Source organism: Nyctibius grandis, chromosome 18 (genome assembly GCF_013368605.1).
Source record: "Nyctibius grandis isolate bNycGra1 chromosome 18, bNycGra1.pri, whole genome shotgun sequence".
NCBI classification, from domain to species: Eukaryota; Metazoa; Chordata; class Aves; order Nyctibiiformes; family Nyctibiidae; genus Nyctibius; species Nyctibius grandis.
In genome coordinates this window covers 6,298,733-6,317,404 of record NC_090675.1, presented here as the reverse complement: position 1 = coordinate 6,317,404, position 18,672 = coordinate 6,298,733, and the positions used below count along the sequence as shown (strand labels likewise).

Here is an 18,672-nt window from a genome sequence, read left to right as displayed (position 1 = left end):
ACTGTATCACAAGAAGATTTCTTACCCTCAACATGGGCCTGAACGGATCTGTCAACTGTGAAGAAGAAATGACAGCTTGGTTACATGCCTGTCACTCAAACAATTGCTCTAATTAACAAATTTGTATTGCTTCATTAAGAGATGAAATTAAAATGTTATAATTTTACTTTCAAATGAAGCCCTTTCAGATAATAATTAGTCCTTAGCCTCCGTATTCCAGCCGGTCTCCCTCCCCCCATGGCTGTTGTACCTAAGTGTTGACAAGCAACTAAACAAGCCTCACACAGAGCGCTCTGTCCTCTGGCATCAGCATTAATTTGTTGATTTAATGCTACAAAAATAGCTGGTTAACTACTCTGAAGAAAAACAGATCTACCCTTTGGGCAAACTTCTGTTCTCATCTTTCAAAGCTGCTTGGCTTGCGACAAGACTGGTTAGTGGACGGGGCCACTTTTTCACAGGCTTGAGCCCACAAATTGGGTTGGAACGGACTGGAAAGGTGTTTCAGACGTGCCCCTGCAAACCAGTGACTGTTTCTGTTCAACAGCTATGGCATGAAGTCCTTGACTTGTACAGTCAAAGAGCCCTTACTGACTGCCTGCTTGCCTGATGTGTTCTCTGTCACAAATGGGCTTTGCCTTAAACGTTTTTCACATTGCAACAGATGTTGGTAAACAGCAGCTGTATAAAAAAAGAATTTTCTCATTATTATTTTTTTGTGGGGCCTGTTATTTTTTTTGTATATTATTCTCTTATTCTCCTTTTTTTCTCACATTTCATCAATTAATGCTGGAAAATAAATTCAATTTATTGGGTATTTCTCATTTGTTGTGGATTTTCTGTTTTGAAATGCAATACTAGGGAGATTTATAGGTGAAAGAGGTACTTTGCAGACTCAGTCATGGCACAATACATCATCCTGAAAGAATCGAAACTCCACTACAAGTTGAAAGGGAGCATAAAGCTAAATGACTTAATGATGGGAGGCGCTAGTTATCTTTTCAATTAGATGGAATACACAGAAAAGAAAAAACGTGGTTCCTTTTGGTATAAAGCTCAACCACAGCACCAATTCAGAGCAAACCAAACTACTGGCATTTGGCATAACACCCCCGCAAAAAAGCTCCGCTGTACTTAAAAGTTTAGCCATACCACAACATGGATTTTAAGGAGAGCTCCCCACTGCTTTTGTCAGAGAGTTCTGCTAAAATATGACTGCGTGGTGTTCCTCATTGCAAACAGCGTGTATCAATTCAAACACGTGAACAACCCATGGCCGTTCAGAAAGAACATAAGAAGGCTACAAGACAAAGTGCTGAGACAATAAATGTTGTTCACATATGCCAGAACTCAAAAATCCAGAGGCGCCAAGTGATCAATAAAGTGCATCCGTATTTCACTGGTGCAATCAATGATACAGTAACCAAGGGAATAACTGCCATTACCCACATTAAAAACAATTACAGAGTATAAACATAAATCTTGAAGAGGTTTGTACATTTCTACGTTGAATTGGACTTTTACGCCTTTACCCCTGGGCTTGTGGGGACGCCTGCTGACAGCAAGGGAAGAGCTCTTCCGTTGCACAGTATCTATTTGCTTTTGCTAATGATGAACAGAAGTATGGATCAGGATTTAAATTGTTCTCATACAATTTCTCTAGCTCTCATTGACTTAAACAGTTCAGACTAAGCTTTAGTTTTAGGATATCAATTTGGACATATTGAAGATGGTAACTCTAGCATGCAACGTTTTAAGGAGGAATAGCTTTACTTAAGAACAATATAACATTTTCTACAGACCCGTGGATCTTTCTGTAGAAGGGTATGTGGGACAGTTCCAGGTCTGGCTGCAACATCAATAGGATTGGAAGTCTAGAAATATCACAAGGGAAGACAGCATTAATGAGTAAAACAATACATAAAAGAAAGAGACAAATAATACTTCTTTATCATTAACATTGCCTAAGCGATGAAGATAAACTTTTTACAGAGGAAAGGGTAACCACTTATTGATATATGTATTATTATCTCAATTTTCCAACTTCCATTGTCCACCAACTTCCCATTACTTAAAGTAATCCAAAACATGTGAGGGAACAGTGACTGTTACAATGGAAAAATCTTTCCACTATTGAAAACCTGATAAGCAAAATACTTATGATACGGCCTCTAAACCTTGTGCTCTGCTGCTTATCAACAACACACTGGAACTGGCTAAAACTGCTAACCTGACTGTCAGCCCACAAAGCATCAGTAATCTCTTTAGTCACTGTACAGGGGTCTGAACTCCACCCACCATGAACTGTTACCATATGGGTATCTGGAAAAGGCAACATCCAGCTGAAAAAAAATGAAAGCTTTTCCCATGATTTGAATGTAAATATTCAGCTAATATAACAAAATGTATCTTCAGGGGAAAAAAAAAAACAAACCTACATTTAGACAGAGCATCTTCCTACGTTAAAATGAAGAAAAATACAAATCAGCCACAATATAACTAACAATTAAGTAACACAGTTGTTAACAGTCTGATTACCATATATACGAAGAATTCCACTAATGAACTGCAATTTACATATTCAGTCATTACAGTGGATGGGTCAATTTAAGAAAGAAGGCGTCTTCTCTGCAGAAATTTCCGTCCTGATTTCAGCCTTTAGTTGCAAAGACTAAAGAATATGATTTCCTCCTACTTATAAATCAAGAGCAACTTCATGAAAACAGAGGGAAAACCCCTCAAATTCACCACATTTATCTATCCCAGATATCACAAATGAGAGGAGAACTACATCAGTGTAATGCATTGTGGTGGAGGTGTGAGATAATTATGGAAATAAGTAAACACTAACAAGCAGGATTTCTTAAAATCTTGATTATTACATGACCTTACATTAATGCACACTATCTGAGAACTAATTATATTGCTTCTAAAGTTAATTATGCCATTATATATAATTTTTTTTTAATGTATGTAGATGTATCTGAACCTAATGAGAAATAAGTTTTCTTTGTAGTAAACTGGAAAAAGGCAATTGTCCTCCATGAAATTAGGCTGTAACTCAGATTTCAGTTGCTCCAGGATCTGAACCACGTTCTAAACCTAAACCTAAACCTGACCTGGCTCACACCACCAGTGTGTTTGAGTAGTACCAGACGTACAAATAATTCCTTTCTTACCTTGGGTTGAAAAGCTCCTTGCAGCGAGCCAAAGGGGCCTGTTGGAGGAATCATGGGAGGAATACCTGATACAGCAGGAGGATAGGAGTGAAACAGCTGTAACAAGAAGAGAGAAGAACGTAAATACAAGTGCAGGTCAGAACGAAGACAGGGAGTTGAACAAGACAGAGAAAGCATTCCTGCGTATTAGGAAAATGGTACATGGAAAAAACAGAGAGGCATTGAAGAAGTGATCTCGTTGCAACAATGTTAGTTAAAGCAGTCAATGAAATGTTCACAAATGTCATGATGTTTAGAGCTTAAAAGCAGTTCCAAAATCATACAGCCAGCAACCTGTCCCCTGGATTAGGCCATCATAGTGTAAGAGAGACATTTTTTCTTTCAATTCTTAATTTTTAAATTGGATAGAGGTTTAAAATGGTTTCCGTTTGTAAGCCATTTCAAAAGAAAAGGCAGAATACTGAGCCACGTAAGGCTCAGAAATCTACTGTTTAAGTGGGAAAAAACCCTTATGAGTTCTAGGATATTGTATCATTAAAACTCCATTAGTACGTTAGGATTTTAATAGTATCTGTAGGAAATAAAGAAAATATGCACAATTCTTACTTCATTAGCCTGTCTGAGAGGATATCCTGCCACATCTGCTATTAGCAGAGAGACAATCTGATTTGTTAAAGTTATTATTTAAACAAAACGTTAAGGCAGAACCCCCCCACCCAAAATTTAAGGTACCTTTTTATAAAGACAGACTACTAAGCATAAAAAAGTGCACACCTCCACTGACCTCACTGATCCCAATGTATTTGTTCTAAGAGAATTTAGAAAAAAGAAAAAAAAAAGGGTTGTTCTGTACTAATGCAGACAACACAAGGGAAACAAGCAAGTAAACCGCAACATCCCAATCGCATCTCGTCTCTGTGGTCCGGCTGTGAATCTTTTACTCATGCTGTAACACAGTTAACTCGTCCGATTCCATGGCAAATGCTGAGATTACACACAAAATTGCTTTCTGGTAGGAGTCGGGGGTTCCAAGCATCACCCTCCAAACACGTTCTCACTGTGAAACCTCAGGATCTAACAGGGAATGGCTGCTAACTCCACTGGTATTGCCATCTGAAACCCTAAAGGGGTTATCTGGCTGATAAATATTCACCTCTGAACACGGCTCATCAAAGATCAATCTACTGTATGCTACTTTTAAGATCAAAATAAATGAGTTAATGGCCAATCGAACAGAAGCAGGACTGGGCAAAGTAAAAGACTGGACATGTGGAGTGAGCAAACAGTGAGAAAATCACATCCCAGAGTAAATCGGTATCGCAAAGTTTTGATGGATTTGTTTATGCCAGGCATATGTATGTGCTTTTCTTAACTGTTTTTCGTTCCACTAGTGTACCTTGCGAGGTCATTTATTCATATTATATTTACTGAAAGCTGAGAAAATATCTCAGTATTTTAGCGGTATCAAAAGATTTTCTCAGTTTAAAAGCACGGTATCAAGTCTCCTTTCATAAAACGTTTCTATAATTGTTTTTAATTCTGTTTAATTTGGACCTGCTCCATTCAGTGATGCTGAAAGCATTTTTAGATTAGTTGATACTGAACTGTAGGCATTTGAGAAATCATTAAGAGACACGTCCTCATTTACAGTAACTTTTAATGAGTAAAATGTGTTTTAAATCCTCCAGTGTGTTCTGCATTTAATTCTGTGTGTGTAATGGACTAATTCCAAACGATGGAAAGAGACGTAATACTTAATATTCTATTGGCTATGACTAAAAATAAGGAATGCTTTCCTTAAGAGTTCTGTAACAACTGGTAAGTTAATTAAATGTGACCTTTCCTCAAGGTCAGAATTATTAATAAAATGTACATATTCTATCTTCAGGATCTCTTTGTATCAGTTAAATTCCTCCAGCTTTCAAAATACATCTTTCATAGTCAGTGTTTCCTTTTTCTCCCTCTCTTTTGAGCAACATTTTCCCCTTCTAGCTTTCTTCAGGGAACAATGTAGTACCCACAGCCTTCCTGGGGCCAGGCGCAATGTAACACTGAACAGGACCCAGCATTAACTGTAGGTAAAAGTAATGCCTCACTGTTCTGCGGGAAGGCCCTTCCAAAAAAGAAATGATTGTAAAATCAAAGATCACGGAATCACAGACTGGTTTGGGTTGGAAGGGACCTTAAAGCTCATCCAGTTCCAACCCCCCTGCCATGGGCAGGGACACCTTCCACCAGACCAGGCTGCTCCAAGCCCCATCCAACCTGGCCTTGAACACTGCCAGGGAGGGGGCAGCCACAGCTTCTCTGGGCAACCTGTTCCTGTTTTAAATCTCTACATGAGCTTCTACATGAGCTGTGTTCCCTGTGCTAAAGTAGACTGATTTTAACTCTCAAACAGACCTTGTTCTCCTGCAAAGTTCACTTACAAGCCTTAAAAACATTGCCAGTTTTTTTTAAGATTTCTGGTTTTTGGCGTGCATCTATAGTGGAAACTCTTGTCACTAGGAAGGGTCTATGGAAGTGCCACAGTTTCACAATATTTCTACAACAGGAGAAGCCACATCAGGTACGTGCTTATGCCAGCAAAAGTGTGCTTTTTGATACCGCCACTGCTCAGGGAACTGATGCGAGCAGTTCCTCTGTTACCTAGATAATCTACAGTCATAGTAGAAAATACTACTGAAATACCCTGGCTAGCATGGCCTTGCTGTAGTTTAAGACTGTTAATCCAGTGTAGCCAACATGTTGATCTTCTGGTATTAGCTTGCTAAATACCCAACAGACGCAAGAGCCATTATTTTGCAACCACTGCACAAGGACAAACCTTTCCTGAAGGAAAGGCAGGGGAGGCATCATGGACCAGGCCTCTGCTGGCGGAGCTCTGCCAAGTTCAACAGCATGGCTCGCTGGCTAACAGAGAGCGACACAAAGCCCTTCCTAACTTTAAAGGGGGTAACACCTTGACCTTTACAACTCAGGTAGCTGCCAGGTTTATAAGACATTATGTCACTGAATTTGAAAAGCATATATAGTTGGAGACTTTTGCAATGTTTCCTATACTACCTGTCGACTGCCGTGCTTTATTTGTCTAAAATTCATTTACCTATTTCCCAGTTCCGTGTTCTTGCCTGAATCAACATGCCACATTGATAATATATCTTTTGAATCCATGCAAAGCTCAGTAAATAAGAGTGCAATTTTGCAAACAATGATGCAAATCAGCAGCGTTACCCTTTTGAGTAAGTGATTATCGTAGGCTTAAATGTTTGCCTAATACTCCTAGAGCTCTGATCCTGCAAACACACTCATACAGCTGAAGTTACTCAAAGGAGGTGTCAGAAATTAACAGGACTACTCACATGTACTACAGGCGTGAGCTGTTAGCAGGAACTGTGTTTTAATCAGTACAGCAGAAAGCATCACACTATCATCTTAACCAGTTTTTTTTGCCCAGTTCCACTTCTAAGCAAAACCAACACATAAAGCCAAGTGCTTTGCAGATTTCTGAGTGCTGATGCAGTACTCCTTCTCTCATCAAAATATCACTATTGCATTTAGAAATTCTTGCCATATTCAACCAGATACCTGCCTCTGCCAATATGATGAAGGAAATGCAACCCGTATTTCAGCAGCAAATGAATCGGTAGATTCAAACCCTTAAGAGCAGAAGCTTTACAATTAACTGGAATATTAAAAATCAGTTCATCTCAGTAAATAACATTTTTTGGTAGCTCTTAGATAAACACATCTAGTGTGTAGCTGGATTCGTGTTGCTGTCATCAAACAGAGCTTTCAAAACATAACAAGCCCAGTCGATCAGATGTGCCTTTGAAATCTGAAGAATAAGGCAAGTTTTCAGATTTTATAAAACCAAATACGATATATTAGGAAAACTATTAGATTACCTATCCCTGAAGGATTTGTAGGATAGTTTGTCATTTCAAGTTTCTTAGGAAAAATATCAGTCTAAGGGTTTGTGGCACAACTGAAACACAGTGATGAAATTACTGCTCTCTCCTGCTTCACGGAACAGTCAGCTCTTCTGTCTCATCTTTTTCACATCAAACCTGTCTCCAAATGGTGTATGAGCGAGAGATCTTTTGATTGGAAAAGCTGATACTGCATCTTTATCAGAAACAAGCACCATGAATGCAAGCCTTCAAAAGCCAAAGCAACCAAGAACGATAATGGTAAATCCTGGAGTGATGATTAGGGAGAGATTTGACACTGGGCCATCGATTGAGTGGTGATCCCAACCCACCACAGAAAAGCAGTTAAGTCAGTTTTAAACAGAGTAATGAAACTCACACTGTGACGGTAGAAGGGGTCAACTTTTGTAGGGTATTTGTCAAACTGCAAAGGGATCAAAGCACAAACTAGTTACTTTATATTTCCTTGCTTTACTTCTGTTGGTAAAATAGAATACTACTTCTCTATTATTCGGCAACCAACAGAGAAGAAAAAATATGCAGAAAATTAGTTTCCAATTAAACTGTTTGGGATTTTTCTTTCTTCAAAGTCAAAGAAGGTCTTTATCAGACAGGAAAAAGGAGAAGGCACCAGAGTGCCCCACTCCAAGCACTTGGAAGTCCCAAGCACGAGGGCTCCTTCAGCCCACAGCCTCGTCCCTCAGCCCCTGCGCTGCCACCTGGACCTATTGCACACGTGACAATGGTGAGGAAGGGACAGTCCTTCCTCTCCTACCCAACCACAGCTGGGCAGCAGAGTACTCTGTCCCTGCAACCTGGCAAAGTCTTATATTTTTGTAATAAAGAATAGAGTTGTGCTCTACTTATCCTCACATTTCTGCCTGGGGTACGCACCATGGGCGGTGCTGGCGTTGGCATGATGGCAGTGGGTGGGATGGCGTGAGGGAAAGGCGTGAAGGTGTGCTGGTGGGTGTGTTGGTGTGTGTGCTGGTGCTGGTGCTGGTGTTGGTGGAACTCGGTCCTCAGGTACGGCGGCGGGCCCAGGGAGGCCCCACGATCTGCGCTCTGCGAGGCCAAAAATCGTGTGTTTAGTTCCTGACGGAGAAGATCTTGTTCTGAAATACAAAGAGCAAAACAACCCTCTGTGAGCTCAGGGACTTTTCCAGACCTTGTGCCACTTACGTTTTGCTGGCTGTGGTAGCAACACTGTATTTAAAACTTCCTGGTGGTAAACCACGACACTGTACAGGGTAAGAAGCTCCCTCAGATCTTCCCCAAAGGTCTGAGAGACAGAAGAAAGTCTCCATTTCCCCTTTCTCACCAAGCCCGTCTTCACTACAGCATTGCCCTGAGCATTAACCTGAGGGTTCTCCCTAAATTTGTATGGAAATAGTCCCGAACATGTGAGGAGGTATGGGTAACCTGGAGTGAGTAAACATCAAGTGGCTGCTGCTAATATGAGTACCCTGCTGCATGGACACAAAACGATGTTACTCAACCACTGATAATCCTCCAGTCTCTTCCCCCAGTTCCCTCTCAGTGACCTGGGAAGAACAGACACGTTACGTCTCCCCACAGTCAAAGTAAAAAAGAGCGCAATTTTCTCCACTGATAAAAATCTCTACGTCTCCCCCCACCCAATCTTGCATGTACACGAGCTCAGAACCGCTGTATGCACAGCCACTGGAGACCCTCCCTCTAGCCAGGGACGCAACGCTGAGCACAGACCACAACTGCGGCAAAGACATTCGCTAAGGGGGTCACAGATTCTGTGTGGGCACATTATAAACTCTAGTCTGTTTTTTTTTATCACGGGTAGAAAAAAAAAAAACAGATGTGGAAAAAGCACAGCCTTCCAGAAATATTCATTCCCAGGGCAGATGCAAAGCTGTTGGGTATGTCTAGGTGTTTTTTGGCTTTGATATCACTCCAGATCATTCAGCAATGAGTACAGCCTCTACCCAATGAACAGCCATCATCAAATGGACCAAAAAGAACGACTCTGACTCCAACCAGAGAACTGGCTGCCTACGCTGCACTAGACACGCTCGGGCCATGATCCGTCTGTCTCTTACCTGAGTAAGTACTACCAGCTGGGTGTCCAGGAACCTGCAGGGTCCCTGACGTCAATGGTGGTGGAGGAGGCAAAGCCGTAGGAGGGGCAAACATATTGGGGTGATGTGGGTGTGCGGGGGGCTGGAGGGTGGGCGTGAAGGTGTGCAGCGGGCTGTGGCTGGGTAAGGAGAGGGGGAACGGTGAGGCCGAGGGATGGTGAGAGATGTGTGGAGGAGGCGCCTGAGTCTTGGCAGGAGTGCTGCTTCTGCTGCTGCTGTTAATGAAAAGAAAAGCAATTAAGCGTTGCATGGAAGAGAGAAAAGCTCCAAACATACACGTACACAACCCCACCCAGCTATGCACAGCTCACATTAAACACATTACTGTCAGTTATGTATTACAAATGCAAGCTACTATTCTAGCAATACCACTGTGATACCCCTTTCTCCAGCCACCTGCTGTACCTTTTCTAGTATCTTCTACTTCCTGTGGTCTCTCCACACCAAAACCCGAGGCATATTCTCCCTCTCTGTAAGAGGGTGATATTCTGTCCTCCACCACACAGGAATGACACACAAAGGAGCAATCAGCCCTGTGCATTCATTACTTAATTACCAGGTCCTTTCTACATGACTGCTTCTGATTCATGTTTTCAGGCAAATGAAGCTCAAAATCAGCGATCACTGCATTAATAAAAGTTAAAATTTTTTTGCTATGACTTAGTAAGATGAAAGACTGCAGAAAATGTGACATGAAGTAGAGAAGGCAACAACGGATATATGCTTATTGCACAGTTAATGCCTATCTCTACCCCCATGACATAAAGAGATGAGATGAGCCAGCAAAATGAATATCTGTGACTACACTGGTTGCAATTTTTCAGGTTTCATTTCCTCCTAATGAGCATCTAAAATATATTCACATAGTGCTTAATTCTACAGTATTTCAAGTAGTGACATGCTTCTATTGCAGTGACTTTTAAAGACAAGCAATACCACTTTGGTTAAAAATAAATCAGACTTCAACACCTCCCAGTCTTTAGTCACAACACGAAGCAACCACAATGCTGGTTCACCAGGTCTCGAAGGACACCGTCTGCCTGCTGGAAGCTCAGAGTTGGGGAAAGATGACCCAGTGCTGAGAGCATTAGCTTACACTAGGGGAAACCTGAGGTCCCTGACTCACAGAGACATCATGGGTTCCTGTGAACATGTTGTTTCATCTCTCTGTTCACCTTTGTTATCCCCTATAAAAGGTGAGGTTTATCTCCCTGTGGCCAGGTGAGAGAAAAACACTGAAGACTGCATGGTGTCAGCAGTGCAGGAAAAAATTAAGCTTTGAAGTCATTGGTGCAAGACCGTTTGTGCTGGGCTGTCAACAGGGCCAACACAGCTGTAACACACCTTCTTGCTCCAGGGCATGTCAGTAGCTGGAGAAAGCAGAAGGTGTTTACAAGCATGGGAGAGTAATAGAAGTTCGCCTTCAGAGAGCAGCCCAACCTGCAAGCAGCGGGATTTTCTTCCCCTGGTCTATACTGCATAAAATCTCCACCAAAAACCACTTGAAAAAAACCCCTAAGCATTTATGGAACACTAGCTCCTGGCTCATTTCAGGGAAGGAATTAAGGTTAAACGCATACAGTCCCCTTTATTTCCCAGGGACGGGATGGGACGTGCTGTTATTTCTCTGCTTTAGCTAATTCATCTCCACTTCCTCCAGGCACCATAAAGCATCACCACCCGGCAGCAGGTTTGCAAAGACAAGGGGCGTCAGCGCGCACGCGTTTCTGTTCGCCTACCTTAAGCTGTTGAGGCTTAAACTGCTGCTGTTATAGGCAGAGAGTGGCTGCGAGAGGCTCTGAGAGGCGGGATGGGGCTGCACCGGAGGGAGGCTCGGATGGGCCGGCTGCACCGGCGACTGTGGCCGGGGCGGGTGTTGGATGGGCGGCTGTGGCGCGGGTGGGCGGGCGGCTTCTTCGGGGGCCGGTGGCAGCGGGGCGACTTGCGGCAGGGGCGGCTGGGCAGGAGCCTCCGGCCGCGGGGCGAGCGCGGGGCTGGGGCAGGGCGCCTCGGGCTGCGGCTCCAACTGAGGCTGGGCCAAAGGCTGTGTCACCTGAGGACAAGGGTCTTTAGGCACCACAGGCTCAAGGATTGGGTCTTTACTGCTGTCCTGGCTCTTCTCTTGGCTCCTTTCTAATCCTGATATTTTCGGGACAGCTGGGCCCCTAGCACCAGGGTCGTCATTGTCAGCTAGCGTACTGACTCCTAACTCCTTATCTGCAACAACAAAGAAAGAGATAAAACAGTTTAGTGTGCAGCAAAACCAACCTAACTGCTGTGCCAGAGCAGCACTCCAGGCAGTTACATTTTGTTTTCATCAAGGACTGTGCCAACGTGAAACCAAATCCAATCCAAAGTCATTTCCAGCAGCATCCCTAGCCGTCAAGTCCTTCTCCTAATACTTCTTCTCCTATTTGATCAGAAGGAGAAAGTTTCTGGTTGTCTTCATTAACGTATGAAACAGCAAGTACACGTAAATTGAGCTGAGCGCAGTGGTTCGAGTGCTCTAAAAATCTTGAGTCAGACCTCCCCAAAAATCCCCACCTCTGCCTTCAGGAAAATACCAGAAGGGGTTGTGCTTTGCTTCCTTCTGTCTCTGCAGCACAATATACATCGGGTCCTCCAAACTTGCCTCCTGGGTCTTGTCTCCTATGAATTCATTTCCCAGCTTTCCCTTCCAACCATGCTAGCGTTTCATCGATTTTTAAGAAAAAATTAGATTAGCACAAGAATCTCATAACTCCAAGATTTGGGGCCATAAAACAGTGCTGATAAATTTGTGAGTGTAGGTAATATCATCTGTACGCGGATTTAGCAAAATCAGTCCCTAAATGATCACATGAAACCCACTGACATTATCTAAGGAATGACGCAAGCACAAGTTGCCACAGTGCGAGGGGGAGAGCTCTGCGGGAAGCCAGGCTCCACCACGTTCTCTGCTTGGACAACTGCTTGTTTTCTGGGCACATCCCTTTATCCCTAATTACTATGATATGTTTGCTAGACCATCTCTATTGCCTGGGCTGCCAAATGAACAGAACAAAAAGGTTAAGGGAAATACCACATTTTTGCCTCGATTTTTCTTTCAGTGACATTAATTTTGGACGTTACTTTTCAGAAGAATGGCCAAAGAAGTCGAGAAGGCAACGTGACTGATCCTGGATGTGTTTTCTTTAAAGACACTAGAGTTGGACAACACGCTCTGTATATGAGTGCGTGCATCTGCTTCTTGTCTTCTTTCTCCGATAACTCTCCTCAAAATAAACCACTGGGTAGAGAAGAGAGACCTTGTCTAGCACTATTCGCTATTATTTTTACCCTGTCATCACTCCCTTACTGACCCACTGAGGGAACGGCTGCAATGTAAGCTCTGTGCCTTGTTACACCAGGTCTAAACCTTAAAACACATATTAGTGGGAACCCAGGCTGTTTTGGTTTGGCTGGCCATGGAATGACTTGGTTTTGTTTTCCAGCTCTTTAATAATAATGAATATTATTATAATTTTAACATTTCCTACAGTGGAGTTTTGCTCACTGAGGCTCTACAGCAATTTTCCATTTGAATCACTCCCCCAGAATTCTGCCAATGACTGTTTGATGCACAGCACCCCTTCAAACAAAGCTGGGGGCTGACCCAAGGCCGGTAAAGGCAGAGCCTGCAGCAGGGGAAGGCAGGGGAGGGAAGGAGGAGCACCGTTTAGGGCAGCATCCCACAGCAGCGCTGAGAAGCTGGACTGACACCTTTGGCAATTATGGAAACGAAGCATAAGGGAAACACACAAGATTTAAAGGGGCTTGGGACAAGCTTATAATTAAAAAAGTATGCAGGGTTCTAAATAATCTTAAGACATAAAACCTTTACTTGTTTTTCTGCCAATTTTAAGGGGTAAAATGAATAAATTCATAATAAAATAATATACATTCAGAGAAAACTGTTGACAGCTACATTGTTCAAACCCTCAAGTACAGGAGTTCAAACAAAGAGGATGGGGAGTGTCCCCTGCCCGCTCACAGCCCGGGCACGTGCAGCAGTGTTTGCCAGCTCTGCATGGCTGGAGCTGCCAGAGATGGCCTGGCAGAAATGTGTCAATGCAGAGCATCACTTGGGCTTCATTTTATGCAGAGATCCCAGCAAAACCTGCCAGGCCGCCTGTTACTGAGTGTTTTACAGGCCCTGCGCAATGGCAAGCAGCCTGGTCAAGTGGAGTTCAGCTTGTTTTAACCGTCTGTGGACAGGAGATGAGGTAAAAACCTTTTAGGGGCAAAAGGGAGGTAAAGAGGAGAAGGAGACAAAGAAAGAGAGACAGAGATAAGGGGGGGGGGGGAATTAACAGACTTATTTGATGAGGATGTACTTTAATCACTTCTGGAGTATGCAATCTGTAACAAGCATAGAGGCTCCTCCACTACTTTGGATCAGAGGACTATGTGGGCAATAGTGGGACTCCGGAGGAATAAAAATAATTACTCTGCTGTATTCCCAAGGTCTACCTCATTGCAATTAAATTGCAGGTTATAAATAAAGGAAAATCCATTTGCATTAATTCTTTGGATCAATCCTGTTTGATCAAACATTATTAGAAGTTAGACAGAAGGTGATCACCACATGTGTTATGACAGGTCCCCAAGGAGGAAAGAAAGGAGCAAGAGTTGTTCAGGAATAGGTGGATCTATGTTCCTCGTCCTTACAGGTGTGAGAGTTACGACACTTCAGTTTTTCGACAGAAAGGCATAACAACTGGGGCTTTGAGGGCTTAGCCTTGTCATTAGATACTCCCTACAAGATGAATACACAGTAGGTGGTCTGAAAATCCTGCAGAGGTGATCCTTGCAAATCTGCGGGGAACACCTTGCACTCAGTGCATTCATTAAATCTTTTCATTTGATATTTTTAGTGTCTCTCGTGTGTAACATTTATTCAGCACAGCTCTCTGCTGGGGAGTTTATTCCTCAACGCAGTTGCTCCTCCTCCCCGGGAGAAAAGGGCAATGGATCCTAGTGTCTCCCGGGTATTTTTTGCTGCTGCTTACATCTTCATTACACAGCCCCTTAAGTACCATTCCTAGTAGTTCCCAGCTTAAAAGATGCTGTTATTTAGTAAGATAATGTTATTCCAAACATCAAATACTGAACGCGCGCACACTTTCTCCCTCTCTCTGTCCTACACCACTGCACCTACGCTATACCCCAAAACAGTATCAAAGGTCCGGGAGTCTCTCTAACCCCAGCATGCCTGGTACACGCATCCCCGCAGGGCTGATAAATGTGATATATAAATCAGAACGAATTCTTCATCCCACAGTATCTATTTAGGGAGTTGAAATCTCACAGCAGTGATGAACTCTACCAATTATATGTTTCGTAAGGAGGGCCCAAGTCTTCATCAACAGTACCTCAAGGTCATACACACAAGATGACTTTTTCCTACCAGCATGTCTTTGCACACGACATTATTTCTGAACGTTGACTGACTAGCTTGGTGTAAAAACTATGGGGAAAAAAATCCTTCACGTCACTATGATACAGACAACTCAACTACACGCCTTTCTGAGATTATACACCGTAGGGATTCATTTCCATCCAACAGCTAAAGAAGCAAGCAAGCTAACTGTATTTGACGGCAGTCTCCATACTCTATTTTGGATAAAGTAAAATAACTGCATCGGTATTCAGAGGAGCACTAACTGTGATGTAACGTGTGCTGACACAGGCTCTTCCCTTTCTCCACCGGGCTGATATTGCATCCAGCAGCAGTCAGTCTTTTTATTGAAAAAGGAATAAAGCCATAATTCGATGCTCTCTGAGGACTGAGGAGAAACATTGGCTAAGCTTGTCCCACACAGACAGCACATGCATTATCTTCCTTTCCTGTCTTTGCCCTTTGATGTGACTTAAATCTCAAATTCCTCTATTTTTGACTTAACACCCACAATCTGGGGATCTCTCAAGGTGCAGGACTCAGTCCCCTCCAAGTAACACAAGTGCACTCAGCAGTTTGCTGTGTCTGCGTGATTATTACTTGGTTGGCTCAGTAACACCAGAGGAGCAGACAAGGCCACACTGGGAGGACCTGTAAGTAAACCAAATGACTGCATGTGAACTAGAGAGACTCTGTAGCTGTGAGTTTACATTATATTTTATACACAGACTATGAACATACACATATACACATGCACTCCCATGTGTTTGTATATGTTATGTGTAATACATATGCATTTATATTTATACCCATATCTCTTATATGTACACACATCGTTAACAGAGAAATACACAGTGCATGCAAACACTTCCATTAGAAGACACGGATTTTTATAACGAACACAGGTTATATGCAGTGTACAGCTGAAAGGCCGTTGCCTCTCTTCCTAATGTGCAAACCAGTAAAATCTGACCTAGACTCTGTGTTCTGGCTCCTTTGTACCACTTGGGTGATCCAAAAGAGCTAGAGGATGGCCAGAGGTGGTCAGTTGAGAACATCACAGCCACAAGATGAAGCCCAACTATCCTTCTGCTGACAAAGGGGCCCTGTTGAAATTCGCCAAATTTGAAATTCCCAGAGATTCACCAATAATGAACTGGCTCTAATTTTGCCTGATCAAGTGATGTCTGCAGATAGGTTCAACATGTTTGATTGCACCAAAGATCACAGGAGATGCTAAGTGCCAGCACAGGGCATTTCATGAGGAGAGCTCAGGAACCATGAACCTGGCCAGGTCCTGAGTGGCAGCCAAGGACATGTGAACTGGGCATCTTTGACCTGATCTGATGGTACTTGGGGAATTAAACCTCCTTAGACAATGTCCTGCACGATGCTGTCAACTTACAGTGGCCAAACCTTTTTTCTAAACACAGAAACATCCAACTTTTCCATGTCCAGGTCTGGAACAACTGAGTCTCATTCAGAAAGAAGACTATAGAATACCCTGTCACTCCTCCTTCTGTCCACATTAGGATTCAGCCTCTCTACGTCTGGCCTGAGAGTAAGCAGGCATCTTAAGAGAGCAATTCAGAGTCAACACTGAATTTTCCATTATCTTGAGAGGGTTTTGGATTAAGCTCAAAGTCCTTATTGCACAAGTAGGAAAATTACAGGAGTTTTCAGTGTTTTGCAGCATTATCTTTGGGATTCAGCATTCAGCGTACCAAGGAAATCTTTTATAGCATTATTCAATTTAAAAATAGCATTCATTTTCTTTTACTACTTTGAAGTTAAACTCTTCTCTGACAATATTACCTCTGCCTAACTAAAATTTTCTGCAAACTTTTTAATGCAAAATAAAAAATTAGATCTTTCAAAAAATAAACCCACTATTTTCTGCAGTTTTACCATGGGTAAGCGGGCAGTTGGTGCAAACTGTCTCGGCCAATACAAAGCGCCATAACTTCTCTGAAGTCAATGGAATATAGAAAACGTATACCCCGCTGGCCACTGGCCCTGGGAGGTATACTTCAACAAGCATTTTACAAAGCTTGAAATAATTAATCAGATTTAAGACCTGGTTGTACATTTCATATTGATTAGACATTGGTCAATGAAACATCTGGATAAATAAAGGCAGATGACAGAAACTATTACTGCAAAGGAAGGAGGAGGTTGTTGGGTACACCAGCCAACACATATCATAAAGGCCCCAGAGCAATTCATCTGTTGTATGGGATACACATAATTTGCTAAAAACAATTTTTCATTTTTTGCACACAGACATCTTTCATCCTAATTTCCAAAGACACTAACAAAGAATTTGATTGTGCAAATTAAAAACATGCGGTCCAAAGCATGGTTACTAGCAGCTCTGTCATCTGCTGATACCAATTATTCCACAGTAAGCAGGTATTTAGTACAACTGAATAGCAAGACCTGTGACACACTTTGTACTTAATTATAAAAGAGAAGAAAATCATTCAGGACAAAAGATTTTGCTACCTCCTGTTAAAAATGTTTATCTTCTGCGTTGAAATGGATTTAATTGTCAACAATAAAATTGCAGATCAATGAAAAGAAGCACTTAGTGGAATTGCACAAGATGTTGACAATTCTTCAGTCATTGAGCTGCTTCTGGCCTTGATTTGAGAATGCAGAGTCCTCCAATATTTCACATGAAACAATTTATTTCATCCAGCTGTTAAACAGAACATATGCCATAAATGTAACTACTATATCCTGTACACTGTGAGCATAACACTGAAAGCACTTGATGTGTGTTTTTTTTTAAAAGCACCTCTTTACTTAGTAAAAAGGAATGGGATACAGCTTTCTAGAGGAAAGCGAAGTACAGAACACCCAAACACCCCTCTCTCAGAAATCATCACATTTTACTCCATAGCAAATAGATGCATGCAATTGTAACATCCTAACAGGCCAGGAGAAAGCAACACCATGATAACTCAATCCTGCTTCAACACACACACACGGCCAAAGATTTATTTACAACAGGGAAAATCTCTTGGCTTTCCAACCTTTCCGGTTAGGAAGCAATATATGACATCATGACCTATGCAACCCTGAAGCATTCAATAGCCAGCTACCAGCACCAGAGTGCATGTTGAAGTGGACTTTCCTCAGCCAGGCTGGCAAACTTCCCACGTGGGAAGTGATGCTGACAAAGTCTTTGGGGATATTCTTTAATAATAACGGGTTCGAGCACAAAGAGCTTTGGCTTCTTGTTTCAACTTTGCATTTTAATTAAAGAAATCCAGGACTGTAATGACAGTATTTGTAAGGCACATCTAGTTTCACAGAAACACAGACAACGCCATCCTAAATCAGGCCAGAGGGACATGCTTCCTACCACTGCCTGCAGCCGGCACAAGACTTTTCCAAAACAGGTGTAAAAACCTTGCAGCCAGCATACGTAAAACAACCTGTCCAACACAGAAGATCTCATGCTGATCTCTGGTAAGACTGCATACCAGAGATCAGCTTATACCCCAAAGCCTGAGATTTTCTTCCAAGATTTTCTAGAATTGTGATAAGAACCATGGGCTTGTTACGTACACATATCTGAAGTCCGTTCTGAGTATTCTCAAGTTCTTGCCCATAGCAGTAGATTTCTTAGCATGCCATATGAAAACATTCCTTTCACAGGTTTTAATTTCTCACCTTTTAATTCCACTTGGTTCTGGCGAGTCTGAGAAAAAGACTTCTCCACAAACCATCAGTATCACCCATTCCTTTACAAAATTAAGTTGCTTCCCCCTTTTATCTCCTATATAAGTTTTTCATTTCCTGTCTTCCCAGTCCTTCTTCCTACAAGACCTTTCCCTCATGCCTGATCACTTCTTGTTATTTTTTCTGCTATCCCGTTGCATGTCTTGGGCTTCAGCCACACTCATTTATACCAGAGCATTTTCATCCTCACCGCATTATTCACCACTCGATTCCTCACTCACATCATACATAGCTGCTCCCAGCCTGCAGTTGCAGACATGAGTGAAGGTCTGCATTAA

The 18,672-nt window shown here is 42.4% G+C and overlaps 1 protein-coding gene across 5 annotated transcripts in view; it reads right to left on the bottom strand.

Annotated features, from left to right (window-relative positions):
- AUTS2 (activator of transcription and developmental regulator AUTS2) overlaps window positions 1-18,672 on the bottom strand; it is a 757,133-nt gene that overhangs the window by 16,021 nt on the left and 722,440 nt on the right. For 2 of the 5 annotated variants that reach the window (XM_068415808.1, XM_068415812.1), the window contains 7 exons: window positions 10,965-11,442; window positions 9,187-9,440; window positions 7,985-8,226; window positions 7,491-7,535; window positions 3,180-3,275; window positions 1,803-1,874; window positions 26-55 (listed from right to left, as the gene is read on the bottom strand). In XM_068415808.1, coding sequence (XP_068271909.1) covers window positions 26-55; window positions 1,803-1,874; window positions 3,180-3,275; window positions 7,491-7,535; window positions 7,985-8,226; window positions 9,187-9,440; window positions 10,965-11,442 — 1,217 coding nt within the window. The remainder of the gene's footprint in view (window positions 1-25; window positions 56-1,802; window positions 1,875-3,179; window positions 3,276-7,490; window positions 7,536-7,984; window positions 8,227-9,186; window positions 9,441-10,964; window positions 11,443-18,672) is intronic. The other 3 variants (XM_068415810.1, XM_068415809.1, XM_068415811.1) reach the window with 3 other exon arrangements.